The sequence below is a fragment of the Muscardinus avellanarius genome (genome assembly GCF_963383645.1).
Source record: "Muscardinus avellanarius genome assembly, chromosome: 9".
Classification (NCBI taxonomy): domain Eukaryota; kingdom Metazoa; phylum Chordata; class Mammalia; order Rodentia; family Gliridae; genus Muscardinus; species Muscardinus avellanarius.
The window spans coordinates 3,541,740-3,569,403 of record NC_137795.1 but is presented as its reverse complement, the minus strand read 5'-3'; the positions used below and the strand labels follow the sequence as shown (position 1 = coordinate 3,569,403).

The window sequence follows — 27,664 nt, the reverse complement described above, 5'->3', positions numbered from 1 at the left end:
CACGTGAAAACCAGAGTCAGCAGTGGTTGGTTGGCATTGAAAGGTAGATTTGAGTGTGATGAAAAAAGCCGGTAAATACTTTCAGGGTGGGGATTGTCCCTTCACTTATATTCCTAGTGCCTATCTGGACATAGGCTCAGGTTGACATTCATTCATTCAATAAATATTTTCTGAGATTCTCAAAAATTACCTTTTATATTTAAATGTAAGAAATTTCTATTCAGTTACTGTTTTTTATTGAAAGATACATTTTCTAAATATTGCTATGAAATATTTCTGATAATGACTATTTGTTTATAATAGGCATTGAAAGTAAGGCAAGCAGATATCACCAGAGAGACCGTTCAGAAAAGTGTCTGTGTCCTAAGCAAGCTGGTAAGAGACCAAGTAACTTGTTCACAAATGTGCTCAACTTTCCTGGCAGGTGTTTACTTGAGAATAAAGCATTATCAGAGTAGGAAATGATTCATGAGAACAGTAATTTGTTAGAATTAACCAGGGGTAGCCTGGCATGGTGGTGCACACCTGTAATCCCAGTACTTGGGAAGTTCAGACAGGAGGATCACAGGTTCATGGCCAGCCTCAGCTAACTTAGCTCTGCAATTTGATGAAGTCTTGTTTGAAAATAAAAAATAGAATAGGACTGGGGGTGTAACTCGGAGGTATAATGCCTCTGGGTTCGGTCTCCCATACTGAAAAAAAAAAAAAAGAATCAGGAGCTTATTATTTATACTTCTACAGCCTCTTTTTTGCCTTTTGGCAGTTTTACTCTCATTTGTGGCCTCTACCCAAGACTAGGTAATCTGATAAGTTGTGGTTTGGAGGTTGACACTCAACCAAAATGAGGTAGCTGATATAGTTAATTTATTCTTTTTTGTTGTGTTCCTAGGACTTTGGATAAATATTTTTACTAAAATTAAAAATATTATAATTACTCATTGATGTTAGAGAAATTCATGACTGTGCCAGTGAAAAATTTTAGCCTTAACTTGCTCTTTAAATTTGAAAATGTTTGAGGAAAAGAAATGACATAGTAAAATTGTACTATCAGAACTTTGTTTCTTCTAGGTACAAATTGATCAGGTCCAAGTGTATAATCATTTGCTTTTAAAAAGAAAATCCACAAAAAAAGAAAATGCAAGACACTTCTTGATTTTCTTAGCTGTCTTATTTGCAGTGCTTTATGTTTGTTACTAATGGGATAATACCTTTCCAGTCTAATTCTATATGTGAAATATGACTCAAAAATCCCCTTTGTGGGGTTTAATCCAGATCAAAACATATGAATATCTTAGATCTATATGGTTACTGTATCAACCATTTCTGTGGCTACCCTAAAACAACATTGAAAATATTTCACTAGCCTATTTGCCATATGTAGGTTTTTTAATGTTTTCTTTTGTAATTGTCCACTTTCCTGTGCCCTACAGGCAATTTAAATGTACTTATGTAAATTATTTTAAGATAAAATTTATTTTAATTTTTATTGCTAAGCTAAAAAAAGAAACCCTGGCCAGGCACCATGGTACATGTATGTAAACCCAGCTACTCAGAAGGCTGAGGAATAAGTATCACAGGTTCGAGGCCAGACTAGGCAACTTAGCAACACTCTGTCTTAAAAAAGGCTGGAGATGCCAGGCGTGGTGCCCACGCTTGTAATCCCTGTGCTGGGGAGGCAGAGACGGGAGGATCACGCAGGTTCGAAGCCAGCCTCTCTGGCTTAACAGACCTTGTTTCTAAATAAAATATAAAATAAGTCTTGGACTATAGCCCAGAGGTAGAAGGGTTCCATCCCCAGTACCACCACCAAAAAAAAAAAGGCTGGTGATGTAGTTCAGTGGTAGAGTGCCCCTGGATTCAATACCTAATATTGCAAAGAGAAAAGAGAAACCCTGAATAATAATAATCTTATACCATGAGTTGTTAAGATTTTGACGAGAATGCTACTTCTAAAATAGTAATTTTAAATATAAGGCAAGAATAATCTAGAAAAGGAATGGTTTTTTTAAAAAAAGACCCAATGTCAGAAAATTGGTATACTTTTGTGTATTGGGCCAAGTGACCAAAGCACAGGAATATCAGATATAAAAAAATCACATTTTGGCCGTGCTTGCGAGGCGGAGACAGGAGGATCGCGTAGGTTCGAAACCAGCCGCGCTGGTGTAAGAGACCCTGTTTCAAAAATATAAAAAATATATAGGTCTGGGAGTGTAGCCCGGAGGTAGAAGGGCTTCCACGAACCCCAGTACCACCAAAAAAAAAAAAAATCACATTTTGAGGGGTTTCCTGAATAACCACTCTTCAGAGGGCAATTATAATAATAATAGTAGCCAAATAGGATTTGTGTCAGCTATTAATTCTATACCAGATTTATATATGTATATATAATTGCTACTTTTATCTTCATAACAGCATTGAGATGTATTATAATTCTCATTTTATAAGTAAAGATGTATCTCAGAGAAGGAGTATCTACTTTTCTTAGACATGGATCCAGTTTTATCTGTCTCTAATTGAGGCATAGCATGCAGAGAACTCACTTCAGAAGGTCTGGTAGTTCATGTGCATATAATAGCCTATATATTAAAAATAAAATGACTTTTACTTACATAGTAGAAAAACTATGCAGTATTATTTGTTTTCACTAACTCTAGATCATATTAGTCTCTGCATCCTAATAAAGAACATAACGTAAAAAAATCTAGAGAGAAAATTGAAAAGATACACACAGTAGAAGATACTCTGTAGGAGAAATAAGGATTAAGGAATAAGCTTATTCAAGTATACAAAAGAATCAACTAAGCCTCCAGAGGACCCAAAGAGGGACATGAATTTAAATTTTTTTTTTTTTTTTTTTTTTTTTTTTTGGTGGTACTGGGGTTCCTGGAAGCCCTTCTACCTCCGGGCTACACTCCCAGACCTATTTTTTCCATTTTCATTTTGGAAACAGTGTCTCCTGCGCGATCCTCCTGTCTCTGCCTCCCAAGCGCGGGGATTACAAGCGTGTGCCACCACGCCCGGCATCGACATGAATTTAAATTTAGTCGTGAATGTTCAGCTAGAAATAAGGACGAGTAAGTGTTGCCACAAAGCAAGAGAACAATGTGCAGAGTAAGAGTTTATTTCAAATCTTAAATAATAACTAACATTCGAGTGCTTTCTGTATGCCAGATAAGTACTAAAAACATGTGTTTTAATCTTTAAAACAGCCATATAAGATACAGGTCTTGTCATACCATGTTAGTTCAGTAGGCAGTTGAGTGTGGAGAGGCTGAGTGCCCAGAGCTAAGCAGCTGATGCTAAAGCCAGCCCAGGGCGCCTGGGCCACCTCTCAGTCACCATCCTGTAACACAGAGAACAAAATAGGTGACGTGAGCTTCCATCTGCAGTAACAAGGGTCCTAACCTTGGGGTTTGTTTGTTGTTTACTACTGTTAACCTAATGGTAACTCTTATTTTCTTTAAGCCTCTCTATGGCTTACTTCAAGCAAAACTTCAACTCATTACACATGCATATTTCGAAGAGAAGGATTTTTCCCAAATTTCCATTCTAAAGGTAATTTTATACCTCTCTATAGATGTTTTTGCCTGAAGGTAGATGCATGAATCAAGTAAATTTTATCAGTAATACTGAAAGAATAGCCACTTATTGGCTTACAAAAGACTTTATTTGAAGAACCATTTGCATTAAAACACGGAAAGACTGGGTTCTCCCCAAATAATTACTAAATGTAGCCAAACCGTCCTTTTTAAAAGAAATAATGACTATAAGTAACAATATAAATCCCTTAAAGGATAAGCCTTTTTGCTATGGTATTGCTTCTGTGACTTCACTTATCTAATCAATAAGTGGCGCATACCGTGCTTCTGGTTCATAGTTCCCAGCAGCATAAACCAGAGCAACTGCGTGATTGCGTGCTGAAGCCAGGTGGCATGTCTTTCTCAAGGCTGCCTTCCGGGTCCTGGATCTCTCCTGAATTCTGCTGGGTAGGACACTTACCAAGGAAGCAGGAGGACATTCTTCCTAAGAGCTCATCCCGCCATGTGAATGATTCAGCCTCTGAAACACAAACAGCGAATGTCCTGAGCAGCTTCATGCTCTTTGTCCAGATATCTTCTGGTATTGCTCATGCTTAGAAGAGAAGAACTGGGCGCTGGAAGCTGTCAGGTTCCAGACCTTGATTGTTCCTCAATCTAGTACCGACAAAAGAAGCTGCCTCTATCAGAAACCAGCTTTTTCTGGTCATATTTCTGACTCACTGTCTAAACTCAGTCTGTACTTCACAGGAGCTTTATGAACATATGAATAGTTCCTTGGGCGGAGCTTCATTAGAAGGATCTCAGGTGTATCTTGGTAAGCAACATTCTTATGTTTGAGAAGCAACGCTCTCCCTTTGTTCAGCTCTCTGAGCTGTATGTAAACCTTCATGATCAGAATCAAGTCTGTGTGGGGCTTAAATTCTTGAGTGTTTGATGTTGCTCCCCCTAAATATCCTCTCAGCCAGTGTTTGTACTGAGAGGCATTGTCACGACACTGACAGCTTGCTCTGCAACTGTCACTGTACAGGGTGAATTTCGACTTTGCAAAATAGCAATGGAAGTTTTTTCTTTTCTGTTCCCTATATTAATCTTGACGACCTCAATTCCTTGTATAACTGGGAGAACAAGAGAGAGGGAGCACTGCTTAGCTTTTTTCTAAAATTCTTCAGTTTGAGAGTTTTGTTAAATTTATACTATTTTGACAATCCAGAATATCCATTTTAAGTGAAGTAGTCAATAATATTGTATGGTAAATATAGCTATAATCGCATACTGAAATATTCTCTCCTAATTCCTGTTTCAGTGTGAAATAACAAAATTATGGTTGTTTAATATGGAAACCCTCTGTAATGTAAACTAGTTACAGAGTTCCTAGTCTAAGAACAGATTTTCCTCTAAAATATTTTCTCTTGTATTATGGTATTTGAGGCAGATAATTGGAAAAGACAGTGATTTGGAAATAACAGCATATAGAGTGTGATGACTGAAAACCAGGTTTGAGTGATTGCCACTATAGTATAAACTTTTTTTGGTTTGTTTTAGTTGTTTTTGTAGTTCTGGGGATTTGAACCCAGGGTGCTCTTGTACTTAACTACATTCCCACCCCTTTTTATTTCATTTTGAGATAGGGTCTTGCTAAATTGCCTAGGCTGGCCTGGAACTTGCAGTCCTCCAATCCTCCTGCCTCAGCCTCCCAAGGAACTGGAATGACAGGCCTGTGACACCACACCTGGTTTAAACTATAATTTTTATGTTTTGAAATACTTTGTTGATGCAATGTAATCTTGTATCATTATGCAGTTGATGTTGGGGACGTACATGCACAGAGTGTCCCCACTTCCTCCCCTTTCCATACATGGTTTTGAGATTGGCATTAGTGATTTCATGTATGTCTATAACTTCAGTGGCAGTGTTTCCCTCATTGATCCCCCACTCCCTCCCCCAGTAACCCCCTCCTCGAAACCCATTCCATTGCTCTACTGAGCTTTCTTTTCTGTTACCTAAAGTCTTTCTTGTATCTTGATTCCTCCTTAGCTTCCACAGATGAGAGATAGTATGTGACCAATCTCACTTAACATAATGTCCCCCAGGTCCGTTCACTTTCCTACAAATGACATAATTTTGTTTATTGCTGGGTAGAATTTCATTGTGTGTATCTCCAAATTTTGTGATCCGTTCACCGCTGTTGGACACCTAGGTCGGTTCCATGATTCGGCTGTTGTGAATTGTGCGCTAGCATGGATGTTCATATGTTACTATAATGTTCTGATTCCAGTCCCTTTGGAAGGATACCCAGGAGTGGTATAGCTATATCATACGGTGGATCCTTTCCCAGTTTTCTGAGAAGTCTCCATATTGATCTTCATAACAGCTGCACTAATTTGCAATCCCACCAACAGTGTAAAAGAGTTCTTATTTCCTCATTCTCACCAGCATTTGTTGTTGTTTGAATTCTTAATGATTGCCATTCCGATTGGGGTAAACTTTATAAGGTTTAAATGTGTATACTTTATGTTTGTAGAATGGAGAGATGTTAGATTTGCACTGTCCAAAATAGTGGCCGCTAGAAACCTATAGATATCTATATTTAGATCAAAATTAATAAAAATGGAAGCTACAGGTCAGTGTGTTGGTCAAGTGTGCCACGTTTCAGGCACTCAGTAACCACACTTGGCTACTGAATCAGAGAGGACAAGTTTAGAACATCTCCATCCTTGCAGAAAACTCTGTTGGGTAGCACTTTCCGAGCACGTGTGTAGTTCATCAGATGTTAAATAAATTTGCTTATTCTCACTTTCGTATTTTACCTTCCCTTGCTAACTTTCGATGCAAACAGTAGACTATAGTCACAGATTAGCCTTTTTTTAACATTATAGGTCTGTCTCCTCGAGATCTTGTCCTTCATTTTCGACACAAGGTATGATACCTTATTTAATTTTGAAGTACTAAAATGGGTGACGCTACTCTTATTGTTTCTATTACTGGCAGATTCAATGTGCTACGCTTGATGCAGATCATGACATAACTGGTTTCCTTCTAAGACGGTGCTTGGTCTCATTAGTACACAAAGTCAGAAGTGTCCGTAGTACTTATAGCAGAAATCTCTAAAAGAATACAGATACTGTTTATTTCTGGTAGGATAAGATTTTTTTCGATTATCTTTGTCATTTCAGATATCATGGTATTAGAGTAGAAAGAAACATGCTTTGATCTTACGAAATAGTTTGTGTTGCTCTAAGAATGGGATGTTTTCCAGTAAAACATCCTGTAATTTCTGATCTTTATTGGTTTTTCTCTTGTTTCACTGTTGGTGCTGGGGATCATGATTTTTATTGTTAAGGCATCATTCATTCATTCATTCATTCACCAAACATTTACTGAGTATCTTTGTGTGAATGCCCTGGAAATTTGGAAATAAATGAATAATTTCTTATTTTCACAGAGCTTACAAATACTTCATACAGAAAGGGCACCACCCTTCCAAAAGTTAATTTCAATTAAATTTAAGTGATTCTCTCACTTTTTAGAGAACACAGTCAATATTTTATTTCTCTTTATAAGGACACAGGTCACATTAATTTTTTGGTATGAATTCAGTTTTTTATAGATCTTAAAAGTACTGTAATTATTTAATATTAAGTGATACTTAATTATGTTTGAAAAAGGGAACCAGCAAATGTCTAATGGGCTTGAGTTTCTCACTTATCATCTTTCTTCTTTTCTTCTACAGGTCTTAATCCTGTTTAAACTAATTCTTCTTGAGAAAAAGGTGAGATATGAAGGCTGGAATATTCACCTTTAATTAACACATTTCTTACACATTACACAAGTGGGATTAATGATTAAGACATTTTTTTACGTGTCAAATTGTGGTGAGCTGAAGCAAGTATTCTTTTTCCTGCCATAGAAATATGAATTTTGGCGTTCTTTCTGGAGGCAATTTGAACTTGCCTTGAACTTTTAATCTCCTGCATTAACCTCCTGCGTTAGCCTCCCGTGTAGCTGGGTTACAGGCATCTGCTGTCACATCCGGCCGTCTTAACCATTTTCAAGTATATATAGTTCAGGGGTACTGAGTACATTCACTTCGTTGTAAACCACCATCATCATCCATCACAGATCTTTTTTTTCTTCATTATGTTAAAAGGAAACTCTACCAGTTAAGCAATAAATCTCCATTCTTCTTCCTCCCAGCTTTTGGAAACCACCATTCTATCCTCCGTCTCAGCATTTGAATACAATATTTTTCTTTCGTATGTGTGGTCCTTGGGACCAAACACAAGACCTCATGTGTGCTAGGCAAGTGCTCTACCACTGAGCTACATCCCCAACGCAATATTTTTCTTTTTATAACTGGCTTATTTTGCTTAGCATAATGTCCTCAAGTTTCAGCATATTGTTACATGTATCAGAATTTTCTTCCTTCTAAGTCTGAGTAATATTTTACAGTATGGCTATATCACAGTTTTAATCCATTTATAATTACATCTTCATTGTGTAGTTGTTACTGTTCTTTAGCACATGTGCCAATATTTAGTCAAATACCAATAAAGCAAGAGTAAGTAATGTATCACATTTACTCAGGCAATTATTTTGCTGTTATAAGATTACTTTATAATTTGTGCCCTGATCCCAGGCCTTTCTGAATTTTATTGAGGTGCTGCTTGTTTTAAATCACAGAATAGACTAACATAAAACTTTGGTTTATTTATTTATTTATTTACATTTTTTCTTTTCATGCTAGGGATTAAAACAATGGCTTCCTCACTCATTCTAAGCATCCATTCTACCACTGAGCTACACCCCCAGGCTATAATTTGCTGTTTTTCTTTTTTAAATTGAAGCAAATCTTTGCTTGTTTGTTTTAAACTAATTTAATACTATCTTGTGTTAGCTTTAGTGTATATCTAAGTGAATCTTGTTTCTTTTTTGTGTGTGTGAATCTTGTTTCTAACTTAATTTTTTTCTCAATTTTTATTTGGAAAAAAATTTAAGCCTCCTGAAAGTTGATGAGATACTATAAGGGATATCTTTATAGTCTTGCTCTGTATTTATATGCTCTTAACTTTTGTCACTTGGGGTGTATTGCTTTACATGTTCCGTTTTTCCTGTGAATTGTGATACTTTGAGTGTAATTTGTAGAAATCATGGTACTTCAGTCCTAAATACTTCAGGATATAGTTCTCACAAATAAGAATATATTCCTATATAACCCAAAACCATTTTCACATTCAAGAAGTTTAACATAGACCCAATAAGTAAAGTGTGCAATCCATTTTCAAGTTTTCTCAGATGTCACAATTCCTTTGTAGCAGACTTCTTTTCTGATTCCTCATAAGATTTAGTTGGTTGTCCAGAAATAATTTATGTGATGGAAGTAAGTATGCTTTGTGAAATAGAGAATTTCTTGTCACTGGAGTCTTGGTTTTCTAAGAAAACTGGGGACTTTGTGGAGGATTCTAACTCTGTAGGAAATTGGACACCAGTGACTTCCGTGGTTATCTATGCTCTAGTTTTTATTGAGTCTCTTACAAATCTTAGTGTGTCTCTTGTCTAGATTTATCCCATCAATCTCTTAGTATTTTGTGTTCTATAAAAATTAGTTTTAGAGGATGGAGAGGGGCTAGATTTTACATATGTGAAAAAGATGGAAAGCTGTCGAGATCTCAAGTAACTATGTCTTGTTAGAGATAAAACCTATGGCTGAGCCGGGCGTGGTGGCGCACGCTTGTAATCCCTGCACTTGGGAGGCGGAGACAGGAGGATCGCGCAGGTTCAAAGCCAGCCTCGCTGGCTTAAGAGACCGTTTCCAAAAATAAAAAAGTATAAAATAGGTCTGGGAGTGTAGCCTGTGGGAGTGTAGCCCGGAGGTAGAAGGGCTTCCAGGAACCCCAGTACCACCAAAAAAAAAAAAAAAAAAACTATGGCTGAGCATTGCTTTCAGTCTAGAATCTGGTCCATCATGACGTATTGCATTGCTAGCTCCCTCTAACCTCACAGTTCCACTGCCTCTGACTCTTTTGTTGCTCTTGTTCATTTCATTTTGTATTTCATGTCATTGGCATTCTTTTTTAAAGAGTCCAGACTAGTGTTATAGGATTAGAGTTGTCTGTTTCTTTTATGTAGTTTCAGATTAAAGTTTTTTAGCAAGAAGACCACACAGGTGGTAATCTGTCCTTAGTATATGACATCAAAAAGCTCATAACTGTTTGTATTATTTTTTGGTGATGTGAAGCTTGGTTTAGGTGGTGGTTACTACCTTAATAGGTAATTTGTAGAATGATGAATTTTATGCATTGTGAATATCATATTGCCCAACAATCTTTCACCATAGTTTTAGTGTCCATTGATAATTTTACCTGAAGCATAGTGAATACTAAATGCAGACTTTTAATGATTATTTATACATTAATTAACTGTTAGTCTCACCGATTTTCTAATTTAATTTTTATTAAATCCATTTCAGGTTCTTTTTTATATTTCTCCAGTGAATAAATTGGTGGGTGCACTGATGACTGTGTTATCCCTCTTTCCAGGTAAGAAGACAGTAGTTGTCTACTCTTTCTTTTATTTAACTTTACTAGAACTTACACTTTTACTAATATAAGTGTTCAAGGATAAACTTGCTAGATATAACATTTCTGTTTTAATAAGACTTTCCTTTTGACAAGAGATTTTTCTTTTTTGTTTTGTTTTTTATTTTATTAAGACATGTGCAAACTTAACTTTAATTATGTGTGGGGGGTGTGGGGGTGTGGGTGGTATTGGGGGTGGGACCCAGGGGTCTTCTACCCCAGCCCAATTTTATTTTTATTTAAAAACAGGGTCTCAAGCCGGGCGTGGTGGCGCATGCTTGTAATCCCAGCATTCGGGAGGCTGAGACCTGGAGGATCGCGGTTCACGGACAGCCTCAGCTATTTAGTGAGGCCCTCTGCAACTCAGTGAGACCCGGTTTCAAAATAAAGAATAAAAAATAGGGCAGGGGGTGTAGCTCGGAGGTCGAATGCCCCTGGGTTTCATCCCCAGACCTGCAAAAAAAAAAAAAAAAAAACAACAACAACAACAGGGTCTCACTAGGTTGATGAGAGTCTCACTACTTGCTGAGACTGTCCTTAAGTACTGGGATTTCAGGTGTGTTCCACCACACCCAGCTATCTTAAAATTTTTCATAGGAGAGTTTTATTATCTAAAGTAGAATATGCAACTCTTGTTTTCTTCCATATTATTATAAACCAAGCTGTTCTCCAATATTGTCTATTTTAGGCATGATTGAACACGGTCTCAGTGACTGTTCTCAGTATAGACCCCGAAAAAGTATGTCTGAAGATGCTGGGCTTCAGGAAAGTAATCCTCCTGCAGATGATTTAATTTCTGGGTCTACTTCCGACATTTCAAATATCAACTTGGGAACTATCCAGAAAATCATGGCAGGAAACCATGGAGGAGATGCTTCCATCAAGACCGAAAAGCCTTTTCTTCAAGTAGAATATGGCGGCAGCTGCACAGTACAGGAACCCAGTGATACTAACCAGTATTTAAAACCTCCATCTCGCCCATCTCCAGAGTCTTCAGAAAGTGACTGGGAAACTTTGGACCCTAGTGTCTTAGAGGACCCCAACTTGAAAGAAAGGGAACACATCAGGTCAGACCAGACCACCTTATTTCCAAAGGACTCTGTGTCCTCAGACAGCCCTCCAATTACTGTACAACCTCAAGCTAATACAGGGCAGATGGTCCTGATACCAGGGCTTATTTCAGGTTTGGAGGAAGACCAGTACGGCATGCCCCTGGCCATCTTCACAAAGGTAAAGTGTGTATCTTTTATTGAGGACATAAGAATTTAACTTTCAGTGTTGAACACATTTTCAGGTCTGAAATTTTTCCTTGAAAACTATAAAATACATACCAAATGTATAGTGCAGTGGCATCTGTGACCACAGTGTAAGGCTACAGGGAAGTCACTCCGAATTTCGATTAGAGTTTTGAAACTTAGTAAATATGAAGGCAGCAATCACTGTATTGGATGTTTTTAATTATTCAGATTTCTCTTTGAAAAAAAGATAAAATTGAGGAAATCCAGACAATTTTGATTGTACTTAATGAATATATCCTAAAGTACTGCAATCATAACCAATAATCCTAGGTACTCGAGGCTGAGACAGGAGTGCTTGAGCCCAGAAGTTCAAGACCATCATGAGCAAAAAAGCAGGATCCCATCTGAAAACAAGGAAGCCGGGAGTGGTGGTGGTGCACACTTGAAAGCCCAGTGCTTGGGAGGCCAACATAGGAGGGTCACAGGCTTTCCACCAGCATTAGCAACTTCGTGAGGCCCTCCCTCTAGCTTAGTGAGACCCTATTTTTGAAATAAAAAAATAGGGCTGGGGGTGTATCTCAGAGATAGAACGCCCCTGGTTTCAATCCCCAGTACCACACTCCCCCCCCCACACACACACACACAAAAGACAGGGCATGAGTGGCACACACCTCTAAACCTAGCTACTTGGGAAGTGGAGGCAGGAGGATCATAAGTTTGAGACCAGCCCAGGCAACTTACCAAGACCTTTTCTCAAAAGAATAGAAAGGGCTTCAGGTATTGCCTAGCATGTGTAAGACTCAGTTCAATCCCAGTACTGAGGGGGAGAAAAAAAACAAAAGAAAACAAATACTCTACTTCTAAAAGCTTCCAGTTGATTTGCTTGGTACATGTGCTCTGTGGATTGTTTTGGGCAGGGGAGGTTGTGTATGGTATGGTGATTGAAGCCAAGGGTGTTCTACTTCGTGGATAAAGTGTAGTTTGCCACTGAAGTACACTCTTGGCCCCTTTTTACTCTTTATTTTGAAACAGTGATCTCAATCCTGCAATACTCCTGTCTCAGCCTCCCAAACACTGAGCTTATAGGCATGTACCACCATGTGTAGCCATTTTTATTTTTTTAAAACAGTACCTTTTACCTGGGCACAGTGACACACACCTGCAATCCCAGTACTTAGGAGGCTGAGACAGGAGAATACCAGGTTGGAGGCCAGCCTCAGCAACTTAGACACTTAACAAAGTTAACGAGACTCTTTTTCAATATATTAAAAAAAAAAAATCAGGATTTGGGTGTGGCTCAGAAGTAGAATACCCCAGGTTTTAATCCCCAGTACCAAAAAAGAAAAGTTTTACATACCTAGAACATTAATAAATATATATGTATTTATGCTTTTAAGTGTACTTAAAGTTATACTGATACCAAAACACATTTGGAAGCTACATTATTTGGACTTTGTTTTTCATCCTATTCAGGAATAACTTTTATATGCTTTGTAAATTATTTTTCCAAATGAAGCAGAAAAACAGAAAAGGAATTCTGTCTTACTCCTTTCTCTACATGTATTTATTGCCTTTCTGTGTTCTGGGCACCGTACTGGTTCTAAATTCTTGCCTTTCATTATCTCGTGGTCTAACCATGAAAGACAGATTCATCTTTCCAGTAACTAGAACAAAGTATCATGCTTTTCCTTAAAATACCATCTGTCTTTTATCCATGAAGAAAAACTTTATATGAAAAAGAAAGATGGGTACTGTTGGCCTGAGCAGTGTGTTTCTTCCAGCAATATGTTTACTGATAGGCTCTTTCTATGTTTATATAGCTTTGCACTAAAGTGCTTGCCCAGTGTCAGAGCTGATTCTTTTCACTCTGTGGCATGTTGGGGATTCTGAAATTATCTTAACTAATTTCATGATTAAATAGTGCAGTTTTCCTTAAAACTAGAATCTAAGAATCTGAGAAGAAAACTTGGGTTTCTCAAACTACTGGGTACAATAAGTAGCCACACTATGAGCTTTCTGAACCAAGTGTCATGACTTCCCATACCTTTTGGGGCCCTTACTTTTGTCTAGAGGGAAAAGAACTGAGAAGATTTTGACTGTTGTCTGTCAAACTGCTGAAATAGAGCACTGTGAAAAGATGTATTGTGTCCTGTGAGTAAACTATGTTTAGCCAAATGTTAGATTTATGTACCTCGTGGCAGTGTTGCACCTGTGATAAGCTTACTACCATCGTTTTGGTAAATAAACATTTTTTCTTTTTGATTTTATGTCTTGTGTACTGATTAAAATATAATTTTGTTAAGTTGCAGTTTTAAATGCAAATGCTAATTGCCTTATGTCAGTAGCTTTCAAAGAAGAATGGCTATTTCAAAAATGGCCAGAGAGAAGCCTGGGTACCTGCAGAATATTGCTGAAGTGGGTGACTAGCTTATGAATAAGTAGAAACCTGTTTCCACATAATGTAACTATTTCTGGAAGAGCATCCCAGCTCTCCAGCTTTCCAGACTTCTCTTGGTCCTTGAACTTGCTTGAGGACGAATCCTTGGACATCTACCTCAGAGACCAGGCTGACTACAGATGCTGGAGACACTAGGTTCCTAATATGCTCAAACCTTTCCTAGGAACTAACTTAGGAATTGTACAGAAATTAGGGTACAGAAGTAGGGCTGCTGAGGAGGGGCTGAAGGTGTCTGTAGAGCAGGCTGCCCCTGGGTGGTAGAAAGGAAATGGCAGAAACTAATAGAAGACTTGGAAATTAAGAAAGGAGCTGTGTCTATGTGATATTTATGCTATGCTGCTGTGCCCTTTGTGACCAGAGAAACATTGAAGGGTAATGACATAAAGTAGGGTAGCTATATTCAAATGTCAGAAGATAATCCTGGGGGCTTTTGTCCTGTTTTTCCATGGTTTTAAGTCTCCTACCTCACTATTCAGAGTGTTCTAGGACTGGCTGGACATTGGAGCAAAGCAGTCAACATGGGGCTAGTCCTTTTCAGAAAAGACTGGAGCTGAGGGAATTAGGATTCCCATTTGTTTCAATCTCCCCTTTTTGCGGTTATGTGATAATACTCATCATTTAGTAAAATTGGTGGAGTTACCACAATAAGTGAATCTTTTGACTGGACATTTATTTGTCAATTAAAAACAATTTAATTTTTTTAAGTTTAAAAAGAACTTACATTAGTCTCTAAATGAATAAGTGTGATTTTTTAGTGTTTGAGAGTTATGGGAAAATGATTTTAGGTAAATAGTAAAAACAATTTACAGTTAAGTTCTACTGAGTTTTTAACCTTTTAGAAAAGACCAGCCACTTTATAGTTTGTTGTTGTTGTTGTTGTTGTTGTTGTTGTTGTTGTTGTTGTTTTAGTTAGATGTAGCTGGTACATTTTGTTAAATGTACAGTTGCCTCTACCAAAAGATCCCTTAATTTAGAATTCTCTTAATTTTCAGTTTATCTAAAATTTTATTTAAATAGTGCTTCCAAGTTTATATTGCCTGTAGACTGTTATGTTCAAGTCTAGAGAGCCTACATATAACTTGATTGAGTAGCTTAAAAGTTAGATTGTATGCTTATAAATTACCAAAGTGAAAGTTTTTTTCTGTTTCCTCTCGTACCATTGTTTCGGCAGAGTACAACTCCCATAGCTTCCATTATACGGTCTTCTACAGTTCACCAATACTACTGTGCGTGAGTGTCTATGTTCTAGTTTCTAGCTACTGCAGATAGTGCTGCTATCAAACTCTTCATTCCGAAACCTTGCTCTACACATACGAGTTTGTTATTGTTTTCCTAGGACTCAGTACCTTGGGAATCGAATGCTGTCATGGGAAATGGGAATCTACAGGTTTATTGGATAATTTCAAACTATATTCTTTAGTAGTGGGAACAGTTTTCATCCCCACAGCAGTCTGTTTCTACTGATCCACATTTCCACGAATACTTGATATTGTCAGACATTAATTTTTGGCCAGTCTGATGTTATCTTGTATTTCTTACTTTGTTGTTTTTCAGTATTCACTTTGCATAGTATTAGTCCAAACCTGCTAGGTTATCTCCTTTGTTGTTACTGATTCATCGAGCTATCTTGTTTAGAAATCGTCCTCGCCTCAAGGTCATAAAAACATTCTCCTCTATTATTTTCTAAAAGTATTGTGGTTTTGGTTTCCACATTTTGGGTTTTTTTTTAATCTGGACTTGATTTTTGTATATGGTGAGGAAGGGAGTCTGTTTTGGCCTCTTTTATTGCTGTTCCATTGCAGTCTGTCCCTGGACCAGTCCTCACCCTATGCTGTTACCATGCAAGTCAAGTTGGGTGGAGAAAAGTCCTGCCTGTCTTACTATTGCTCTCCAAGAGTTTCTTAGGCCATTACATGTCCACATGAGTTTTAGAATCAGCCTGCTGAATTCTCACTCTTTATCACTTGAAATTTGGTGTAAGGATTACACTTAAACCATAGATGGTTTTGTAGTGAGAATTGGCCTTCCTATAAATATTGAAGCTACCTAGTCATGGGCATACTTATGTTCCTGACTAGAGAAGAGATAAGAGGGAAGTTGGTCCTGATCATATCCTCCCCCTCTTCATGCAACCTGAGGAAAACACACAGTATGCTTTTGCAGCTCTTTAGCAGATTTACTAAATCAAGGTGTGGTTTTTGGTTTTCAACTGCATATTAAAAATCATGAAGGCCAGGCGTGGTGGCGCACGTTTGTAATCCCAGCATTCGAGCATTCGGGAGGCTGAGATCAGATGATCTCTGTTCATGGACAGCCTCAGCTACTTAGTGAGGCCCTTTGCAGCTCAGTGAGACCCTGTTTAAAAATAAAGAATAAAAAAATAGGGCAGGGGTTGTAGCTCAGAGGTAGAATGCCCCTGGGTTCCATCCCAGGTTCCACCAAAAAAAAAAAAAGTCATGAGATCATTAAGTAGTATTAACTGTATTCACATTTTTGTGCTACAGATTTCTAAAACTTTTGTCTTAGAAAAACTGAAACTATGCTTGTTACATAATTCCCCATCTTCCTCCAGCCCCTAGCAAGCACCACTCTTAAGTTTCTATCAGTTTTACTTTTTGAGTTCTTTCCTATAAGTGGAATGGTACAATATTGTCTGTTTGTGACTGGCTTATTTCATTTAGCATAATATCCTCAAGGCTCATTTATGTCGAAACGTGGGAAGATTTGCAATTTTAAGACCAAGCATTCTGTGGTATGTATATACCAGTTTTCTTTATGCATTCACCCATCAGTGAATATTTGGGTTGCTTCTGCCTCTTGGCTATTATAAATTCCTGCTTCTGTGAACATGGATACACAAATATCTTAGTAATGCTTGCTTAGTTGGTTTTGTTGTTGCTTGCTCTTTTTTTTTTTAACTACCACATACCACAATTACTTCAAATATGAAAGTTAGGGTTCTACAAAAGTAGAAACCTAGGAGTAGAAAGCTAGGCTTGGGCGTGGAGGCTACTTTATTCGAAAGAACCTATGTTCTTATTACCACCATTTATTAAGGACCTTTTAAAGACTTAGGCTGAAGTGATCATTATTAAAAGTAATAGCACACACATACACAAAAAGTAATGGCACCATTTTAAGCCAAACGTGGTGGCACATGCCTGTAATCTCAGGATTTGAGACTGAGACAGGAGCATCTCAGGTTCAGGACCAGCCTCAGCAACTTAGTAAGGCTCTCCGTAACTTAGCAAGCCCTTGTTACCAAATAAAAATAAAACGGGGCTGTGGATGTAGCCCAGAAAGAGAATGGCCCTGGGTTCCATCCCCAGTAACACACACACACAATGGCACAGTTTTAAAGCTACTTTGAAATGCTACTTTAAACAATTTTTTAAATATATAACACTTCCATATAGTTTAGTAGTCAAAGATTTCAGAGAATCTACAATAAAAAGTCTGTATGGGCTGGTGGTATAGCTCCATGATAGAACACTTGTTTAGTATGTACAAAACCCTGTTTTCAATCCCCAGTACCAAAGGAAAAAATATATATTATATTATTAAATGTTATACTATTATTATTATTTATTATTAATTATATTATATATAATTATAATATAGTTATATATTGTTAATTATACATAATTATACATTATGTATGTGTATATATATATATTTTAGTCTCCCTTATAGCCAGGCATGGTGGCACACACTGTTGACTACACGCTAAAAGGCCCTACTTCTTTTTACAAACAAATAAATAAGTAAATAATAAAGTCTTCTCTGCATTCCAGCCATCCTCTCAAATGGCAGTCACCATTATCAGTGTCTTATGTTTCCTTTTAGGGGTATTTTACGCATAGACAAATGCATAGAACCTGGTGTGGTAATGCACACCAGTAATCCTAGGTACTTGGGAGGTGAGGAAGGAGGATCTCAAGCACAAGGCCACCCTAGACATTTTACCAACACCCTGTCTCAAAAATTTTTTTAAAAAGGTTTTTTACATGCCTGTAATCCCAGTTCTTGGGAAGCTAAAATGGGAGATTGCAAGTTCGAGGACAGGCTCAGCAAGTAGTGAGACTCATCAGCCTAGCAAGACCCTGATTCACAGTAAAAATAAAATAGGGTTAGGGGTGTAGCTTTGAGGTATAATATCCCCGTATTCAATCCCAAGTACCAAACAGTAAAAGATAAATAAAATAAAAATTAAAGGGGTAAAGGGAGGAGACTACAAATGTATCTCAGTGACAAGTGTGTGCCTTACAGGGGTGAAGCTGTAGGTTTCATTCCCAGTACTAAGAGGAAACAGCACAGATTTATCCCCTTTTTTTCCTCAGTGGCAGAAGACTGTGCCCACCTCTCTGCTCCTTAATCTCTTTACATAATAGTCCTTAAAGATTAACTTCGTCAGTTTTTATGGCTGCAGAGTGTTCCATTATATAGCTGAATATTATTGAGTCCCCTGTTCATAAAGAGTTAGGCTTTTTAACAGTGCTACAGTGAATAACTTCTTATAAATAGAATATCACACATGAGTAGGTCTATCCGTAGGATAAACTATAAGAGGTAGAATTCTACACCAAAGGGTATGTATATTTATAATTTTAAGGAGATATTTTAAATTTTGTATTTAAAAAGTTTGAGCTTTAGCCGGGCGTGGTGGGGCACGCTTGTAATCCCCGCGCTTGGGAGGCGGAGACAGGAGGATCGCGCAGGTTCGAAGCCGGCTGCGCTGGCATAAGAGACCCTGTTTCAAAAATATAAAATAGGTCTGGGAGCGTAGCCCGGAGGTAGAAGGGCTTCCAGGAACCCCAGTACCACCAAAAAAGAAAAAAAAAAAAAAAAAAAGTTTGAGCTTTGTTGTTGTTGTTGTTGTTGTTGTTGTTTTTAGTGAAGATCAAATCCAAGGTCATTGTGCATACAAGGCAAATTTGTTCTGCCACTGAGCTCTAACCCGAGCCCCATTTTTAAATTAAAAATAAATAAACTTACATCGTGGTCTTGATGCTGCTTTAACAAGAATCCTACTATTGGTCATAGACTTTTCTTCACTAACAGAATCAATTGAGATATAATACTGTGAGCAATTAAACTTAAGTTCTCATTACTATTTTATTATGTCTTTTGTAATAATTGACAGTTTTGGAAGTACCTTGTCAAGAAAATTTCTCAGTTCCAAGTGATATTCTATGGGCGCCAAATTAAGTATGGAAGAGCGTTCTGTATTGCAAAGGTTTGGTTTGCCAACAGACATTAGGGGGATGTCGACTGCTTTTAAATACATAGCACACCGATTAAGATGAACCACGAGCCCTAAACTAACTGTTCTGACCAAGCGGTTCTGGATGAGAAGTAGGGCCTTTAGCGTGCAGTCCCAGGGAGCCTGGATTGAGGAGACTGTGCGTAGCATCTCTAATGGAGACATTGATTTATTTTTGCTGCTTTGATTAGGATTTTTTTTGGGGGGGGCGTACTGGGAATGGAACCCAGGGGGCATTTTACGTCTCACTGAGTTTCAGAGGGCTCACTAAGTAGCTGAGGCTGTCTGCGCACCGCAGTCCTCCCGGCTCAGCCTCCCGAATGCTAAGATGACACGCGTGCGCCACCACGCCCGGCTTGTTAAAGCCTGTTTTGACGCGGCCTTTCAGCAGAATTTTCTTATCCTTAGTGACTCGTTCCAGTGTTGATGCCTTTCCTCTCAGGAAATGCGTTGGGATGTTTAAATGCCTATCGAGGGTTAGCAGTTTAGCTGCAATCTTCAGAGCAGTCCTATTTCAAATACAGTTCACGTGGAGACTAACTAAATGCACAACTGCTGCCAGTGTTGTTTTCGCTTTAGTCAGTAGCAAGTATCTTGGCATATTCGTATGATTTTTTAGCAGGACAGTAAAATAATGTACTTTGCTATTCTCATAATGGTACTTTGGTGGTTATGTGCAGATGCCTATATTTTTTAAATTTTTAACAGCTTTCTAGTAAACACACTTTTTTACCAAATGAAAAAAATGTTCAATTCACCAGTTATAACAAAGGCTTTTAAATTGAATCAAGAAGAAAGTGATCTAGTAAGACAACTTTCTTGTTAAACCACCTAACCGATATTTGACTGTTTGTGTCGACAAGTAGCTAATCAGTTCCTAGATATATTACGATCCAGACCTGAGATTCCCCTGCGATGTGATTTTAGTGGGTCAGAGGGTAGCCCATGGACCGGCAGGGAAGAAGGCGCGTTTCTTTCCCTGTTCACTTGTATATAGAGGCAGCCCTTCTCTGACTTGGTTCTTGTCTGTTGCTCTTGTAATCTACAGGGATACCTGTGTTTGCCCTACATGGCATTGCAGCAGCATCATCTTCTCTCGGATGTCACCGTGCGAGGATTTGTGGCCGGAGCTACTAACATCCTTTTTCGACAACAGAAACACCTCAGTGATGCCATCGTGGAAGTACGTTCATGTCTGAGTGTGTCTTCTTGGCCCTGCTGATCCCTTTGGTCCTTCCTTAAGTGTAATCATGAAGGTATCTGCTAATAAGGGTGGTAATGGTTTTCAGCATGTCAGGCATCCTGAACACTTTATGTATATTAACTCATCTAGCCAGGCCTTATGGTGCACAATTGTAATCCCAGTACTTGGCAGGCTGAAACAGGAGGGTCGCAGGTTTGTAGGCAGCCTCAGCAATTTAGTGAGGCCCTGTTTCAAAATATAAAGTTAAATAGAGCTAGGTAGCTCAGGGGTAGAATGCCTCAGGGTTCAAAATCCCCAATACCAAAATAAATAAATATGACTATTAACTGATCTAATTCTCATACCAGCCTTTTGAGATACAGGCACTATTGTTTACATTTTCCTACGGAAGCTAAAAAACAGATTAATTTGTAAATATCAGACAAGTAAATGAGTGAGCCAGAATTCCTACCCGAGCAATCTAGGCCTACTATGATCTCATGATTTATTAAAATGTACTTACTGTTTAAATAATTTAAAGCCTTCTAGACTGTTTAATGAGTTCTTGATATTAAGAAGAAAGCTGAGAATTGCTATTTGATATTTTATTACCATATAAGAAATTTAAAACATTTAATTTTACAGTGAAAGTAATTTTTTAAAAAGAAAAATCTTAGTCACTGTAAGATTTTTGTGGTTTCTGACTGAAAGTACATCTTTCGTGGGGAAATGGTTATAATAATTGAAAAATTGATAATCAATATTGTATTTGTTATGAGCTTGGCATGTTGGCACATGCCTATAATCCCAGTACTTGGGAGGCTGAGACAGGAGGATCCTAGATTCGAGGACACCCTCAGCAACTTAGCATGACCCTGTTTCAAAATAAAAAATAAAGCTGGGCATGGTGGTGCACGCTTGTAATCCCAGTACTTGGCAGATTGAGACAGGAGGATCGTGCAGGTTTGAAGACAGTCTTAGCCACTTAGTAAGGTTCTCAGCAACTTAGACCCTATTTCCAAATAAAATATAAAATAGGTCTGGGAGTGTAGCCTGGTTTCATCCCTAGTACCATAAATAATAATAATAATAATAATAATAATAACTTAATTAAAAAAACAAAATAGGGCTGGGGATATAGCTCAGAGATAGAATGCCTCTAGGTTCAATCTCTCATACCACACGCACATAAAAAAAGTTATATTTATTATGATCCCAAATTTGAGGAAAGAATAAAGTGTAGAACGCCCCTGGGTTCAATCCCCAGTACCACACACACACATTTAAAAAAACAGTATGTATTGTGTATTGTGATCCCAGATTTGAGGAAGGCAGGATGTGTACGCTCCCCAGTGAGTGTGAACGGGAGCACCAGAGTTGCTCCACACTGCTGTTGCATTCTTCTCTAGAAGGTAGTTGGCAGACGTGTGGGTGTTTGTTTATGACTATACATTACACTGATCTGTAAGTTACATATATTTCTTTATAATCAAATATCACATAATAAACGTATTCTGAAGTATACACTCAAAGGAAGCTTTTTTTTGGGGGGTGGGTGCTACTGGGAATTGAACTCAGGGCTTTCTGCTTCTGAGCTATGCCCCCAGGACTATTTTTCATTCTTTATTTTCAAACAGGGTGTCACTAAGTTGCAGAGGGCCAGCTACAAACCGCCATCCCAACCACTACAATTACAAATGTGCGCCACCAGCCAGCCCTGGCCTCAAAAGAAACATTTTAAGGGATTCTACTTAAATCATTTCTTTGATGAAATAAAGATGATTTTACTCCACAGGTATACTTTCCAAAATATTTATAATCAAGATGAATTACATTTATAATTAAAAATAATATATTTATGCACGTATATTCTACAAACAGAAAATAAGCATTTTAAAAATAGGAAGAGGGAAAGGCTTCAGAGGCTTCATTGTAAATAATAGCATTCACTGGTCGATGATGTTATTATTCATGTTTTGCTTTTTACTTTCCAGTTCCAGCTTCTCAGTAGTTACTGTGTGTGTGTGTGTGTGTGTGTGTGTGTGTGTGTGTGCGTGTGTGTGCGTGTGTGTGTGTGTGTGTGTGTGTGTGTGTGTGTGTGTGTGTTACTGGGGATGGTGGGACCCAGGGGCATTCTACCTATGAGCTACACCCCCAGCCCTATTTTTTCATTCTTTATTTTGAAACAGCATCTCACTGAGTTGCAAAGGGCCCCACTAAGTAACCGAGGCTGGCCGTGAACCACGATCCTCCTGTCTCAGCCTCCCAAATGCTGGGATTACAAGTGTGCACCACCATGCCCGGCAGCCCTATTTTTTATTTTTATTTTGAGGCAGGGTCTCACAAAGTTGTTGAACTGGCCTTAAAGCTGCGATCTCCTGTATTAGCCTCCCAAGTACTGGGATTACAGGTGTGTGCCGCCATGCCCAACACCCTGTGGTTACTTTTTCAAGAGTGGCATGGATACCTGTGTGAATGCCCAGGCTCTGACTTGTACCTCGGTATCCCCTAGGTAGAAGAAGCTCTGATCCAGATCCATGATCCAGAACTCAGGAAGCTGCTGAACCCAACCACTGCAGACCTGAGGTTCGCAGATTACCTAGTGAGGCATGTGACAGAGAACCGGGATGACGTCTTCCTGGATGGCACCGGCTGGGAGGGAGGTGACGAATGGATCCGCGCCCAGTTTGCAGTCTACATCCATGCCCTGCTGGCTGCCACACTGCAGTTAGGTAAGAAAGCAGGCAGAGCACACACCACCTTTTTTGTTATAATTTTTTATCTTGTAACATTTATGGTGTTTTGAAGTACACGAGAATTACATACTCATTACAGGAAATGGCCTATTACTCCTTTAGACAGAGCTAGCTACTCTTAACACTTGCAATATTTGGTATCCTGCTAGGTAGCATATTCTTTGGATTTGGGCTTTACCACATTTTTTTGTTTTTTATTTTGGAGACAATGGTCTTATTCTGCTCAAACTTGTGGGCTCAGTTGATCTTCCTACCCCCCACTTGCCTTCTATGCTGTTTTTGGTAAATTGCAAAAGTGGATCCCTTTAAGCCTGTTTTTTTCTTACTTTATAATAGAAACATGAACAAATATGAAGATAATAAATACTGATCTTCATTACTCTTACATGAAAAAAATCACATCTTAAGTGATTAACCTTCAAGTATATACCCCCATTTTGAGAAATATTATTTCAGTTAAATAGTTAAAATGAGACAGGTGAACATGGGTGCACTGTGTTAAAAATGTCTCATTCCTCTTAGGAAAAAAAATATAAAATAAAAGAGTTCTGAAGTGAGCTTTTCCACCTCAGACTTTTGGCATATATTTAGTAAATTTGTTGTTATTAAAATAATGTTGAGGCCGGGCGTGGTGGCTCATGCTTGTAATCCCAGTACTTGGGAGGCTGAGACAGGAGGATCGCACAGGTTCAAAGCCAGCCTCAGCTACTGAGTGAGGCTCTCAGCAACTTAGTGAGACCATTTCCAAATAAAATACAAAATAGGTCTGGGAGTGTAGCCCAGAGGTAGAAAGCCCCTGGGTTCCATCCCCAGCACCACAAAAATAAATAAATAAGTTAATTAATTAATTAATGTTGAAGTCAGGCATGGTGCACGCCTGTAATCACGGTACTTAGGTGGCTGAGACAAGAGAATCTCTGGTTGAAGGCCAGCCTCAGCAATTTAGCAGGACTGTTTTATTTTATAAATAAAATTTATTTTATAAATATAAGCTGGGCATGGTGGCACACACTTGTAATCCTAGCAGTTAGGAGGCTGAGACAGGAGGATTGTGCAGGTTCGAAGCCAGCCTCAGCTACTTAGTGAGGATCTCAGCAACTTAGTGAGACCCTGTTTCCAAATAAAAAACATAAAATAGGTCTGGGAATATAGCCCAGAGTAGAAAGGCCTTGGGTTCCATCTCCAGTACCCCCCCCCCCACACACACACACAAAGTAAAAATAAAATAGGGCTGGGAGTGTAGTTTGGAGGTAGAATACCCCTGGATTCAATCACCAGCACTAAAGAAAAAGAATATTGAGCTTATGTTTTCTTTTCTCTTCAGTTATCTCTACCACTATTTTTTAAATTGTGATGAAATATGCTTAACCAAATTCATCATATATAAATACATATATATATATATATATATATATATATATATATATTTTTTTTTTTTTTTTTTTTTTTTTTTTTTTTTAGTGGTGCTGAGTATTGAACCAAGAAATATTCTACCACTAAGCTATACTCGCAGACCCAGTCTTTTTGTTTTGGATTTTGTGTGAAGCAGAGTCTCTCTAGGTTGCTGAGGTTTTTGGAACAGAGTTGCCCTAAATTGCTGAGGCTCATAATGCAGGTCTCAGATCTGTGATCTCCTGTCTCAAGATGCCCAAGGACTGAGATTACAGGCACATCCCAATCATTTTTAAATATACAGTTCCACAGTGGTATTAAGTACATTCATATTGTTGGATTTTTTTTTTTTTAACCAATACCACCACCACCACCTCCCGTGTTAGTATTTTACATAGTGTATACAGAGTTTTAAATCTAGGCTTTAGGCATGTTCTTTATTTGTATAGGAAAAACAGCAGGTCCTCATTTGTTAGTGGAATGTTTCTGATTGCCTGCCACCTATAGAAATGTAGTAGCTGATACACCAAAATTAAATCCTCTAACACAGATTCATTCAGTAATTTCGGATGAAAACCCCAATCTCTACCAGTCATTTGTCTCCATGAGTAATTAATTTACCTTTGTAAAATATTTGCCCAGGAGGCTAGAAAGCACTGAACAATAGTAGTGGCTAGCTTTTCTTAAAACATTAGCTGTGTGCAGAGACATATTTTTAGTACTTTATATCTAATAATTCATTTTATCCTCACAATAATCCTGAAGTTAGATACCTTGTTCGCTCCATTGTAGAAGACAGAATGAGGCACGTTAAGGGTTAAGTATCTTGCTCATCCATTTGATGAGCAGCTGGGCTAGAATTTAAACCCCAACAGTCCAGCTCAGGCCCATGTTCTTCATAAGGTCAAGAGAACCAGTAGAGCCCAAGAACCACTTGAGGAACAGGGTCTTAGAAGAACGTCTTCATGGTGCAGGTGAAATTGTGTTTCTCCTACTCTTCTTTTCCTAGCAACAGAAGGTACTTGTATTTTGCCTTCAAACAATATGCAACTAATATATGAAGCAATAGCCATTTGAATCAGCTCTCCCAACATTTTCTCTTTTTCCAAGTGGAAGAAACATTGCATTGAGCTTTCCTATAGTATTGATAAAGTAAAAATTTTCAAGTTTTTTTGATAGTGAAATGCTTTGAAACTAAAGAATGAAGCACCAAATAGACAAAGCCCAAAGAAGAAAAAATAGAGGTTAAGAGAGCTAATTTATGTATTCATTCTTAATTTTTATTTTGTAGAAAAATAACATTTGTGAAAATAAAAATATCCTAATTGCCTTCTCCATATGTATAAACCAGTATGTCTATTCACAATCAAATATATAGTTTTTGCTTAATAAATATTGCTGTCCTCAATGGTAAGGAGAACATGGAAACATTTTGGAGTTGTAAGGAACCTTGGAAAATATCTGGCTCAACCCTCTTATTTTCCAGTTAGGAAAATGAAGTTCTGAGTGATTAAGTGACTTGCCAAAGACCACATAGCTTCTTAACAGGATTTCTGGAGCTAGACCCAAGTTTCCTGACATCTGGTAGGCTATTCCCAAAAAAAGTGGGAGGATGGGGGGATTAAAGCCATTCCTTTGCCCTTTATGCTTGGTTATCTTCATATCCCTGAATGGCTGCAGTCCCGCTCAACTTCTTTCAAATATTTACTTGACAGATAATGAAAAGCTATTATCGGACTATGGGACAACTTTTGTTACAGCATGGAAGAATACTCACAACTACAGGGTGTGGAACAGCAACAGGCATCCAGCACTAACAGAGGTCGATCCAAAGTAAGCGCGCCACGTACTCTGTTGAGGTGCCCAGCACCAGAAAGTCTCTTCTTAACTCTGACACCGTGAGTGTCTAAGCAGCTTACAGAAAGGGTGTCACACACCTGTGATCCCAGCTACTTAGGAGGCTGAGTCAGGGATCACAGACTGGAGGCCAGTCTGGACAGTTTGTCAAAAAGCTATCTCCAAATAAAGAAAAAGGGCTGGAGATGGAGCTCAGTAGGAGTGCCCAGTAACGCTGCCACTCATTTGATGAGGGTTTCAATTCCCATAACAATCCCTGTCAGAAGCCGCCTCCTACATATAGAGAATAAAAACCTGCTTCCATACTCAGAGTTCTTACACAAAAAGCACAAGGCATTATTGGAAGGACTAATATTGTCTCCGACTCTTAACATGGGCCAGAGTTGAAGTGCCTCTGGTATATGGGACGTTCAGTACACGATGGCTTTCTCTTCCTTTCTCCGGGACTGTACTTCAACAGGATGGGCAAACGAGATAGAGGCATAAACCCTAAAGGGAAATGCATCAGATTCTAAAACTCAACAAAACGCAGCACCTGCCACAATATTCAGCGTTGGCTGGCAAAGGCTTCATCCCACGTAGGCATAAAAGCGATTCTGTGCAGCGATACACATAGGGATAGCATATGAGTGTGCATACAGCAAAGTCTGAGGGAACTTTTCTTCTAAATTAAAAGATTAAAATGATGTCTTTAATGGCACAAGCATACATCGATGATTTTTGTTGTATTTTATACTTCTTGGTAAGAAATGAATAGAAGCCAGCATTTGAGAGGCCCTGGATTCAAACCCTTGTACTACGAAATGAAGCGAGGGAAGGGAGGCGTGGTAATGCAGGCTTGTAAATCCTAGTACTTGAGAGGCTGAGACAGGAGGATCCCGGGTTTGCGGCCAGCCTCAGAAACTTAGGCCCTCAGCAACTTAGTGAGACCTTGTTTCAAAATTAAGTAAGTAAATAAATGTTGGGGGAGAGCTCAGAGGTAGAATTTCCCTGGGTATGGTAAGGGAGGGAGGGAGGGAAAGAAGAGTCAACTTTGTTTTGACTGCCGTGTTAACTTTATTTAGTGAAAGTGGGATATGGCTTAAGAGGTACTAGAAAGGACACATACACAGATACTTACGCTGTAGCAGCCTGGAGAAGCATCCTTGTGGGCAGTGTGATGTGGAAGGTTTTAGAGAACAGATCTCTTCTATCAAGAGAAATGATTAGGTTCAACACTAATTTTGGTAAATTTAGTCATACTTGGCTATAACAGAACTCTGTTGCCATTCAAATATAGTATAAACATAGAGAATTAAAAGGCAAAGCCACTGTAGTCATATTAAGTGAAAGGGCTAAGGAGAGTTCAGTGCAGTCTCACTCACTGGCTCCCAGGCTTGTGTGCTGAAGCCCGCGGAGGGTCA

The 27,664-nt window shown here is 38.5% G+C and overlaps 1 protein-coding gene across 2 annotated transcripts in view; it reads left to right on the top strand.

Annotated features, from left to right (window-relative positions):
- AVL9 (AVL9 cell migration associated) overlaps nucleotides 1-27,664 on the top strand; it is a gene marked incomplete at both ends in the record, with an annotated part of 54,522 nt that overhangs the window by 21,630 nt on the left and 5,228 nt on the right. For both annotated transcript variants that reach the window (XM_080701391.1, XM_080701390.1), the window contains 10 exons: nucleotides 304-375; nucleotides 3,466-3,555; nucleotides 4,287-4,353; nucleotides 6,416-6,456; nucleotides 7,270-7,308; nucleotides 10,006-10,075; nucleotides 10,803-11,344; nucleotides 20,122-20,256; nucleotides 22,769-22,988; nucleotides 26,120-26,237. In XM_080701391.1, the coding sequence (XP_080557517.1) occupies nucleotides 304-375; nucleotides 3,466-3,555; nucleotides 4,287-4,353; nucleotides 6,416-6,456; nucleotides 7,270-7,308; nucleotides 10,006-10,075; nucleotides 10,803-11,344; nucleotides 20,122-20,256; nucleotides 22,769-22,988; nucleotides 26,120-26,237 (1,394 nt within the window). The remainder of the gene's footprint in view (nucleotides 1-303; nucleotides 376-3,465; nucleotides 3,556-4,286; nucleotides 4,354-6,415; nucleotides 6,457-7,269; nucleotides 7,309-10,005; nucleotides 10,076-10,802; nucleotides 11,345-20,121; nucleotides 20,257-22,768; nucleotides 22,989-26,119; nucleotides 26,238-27,664) is intronic.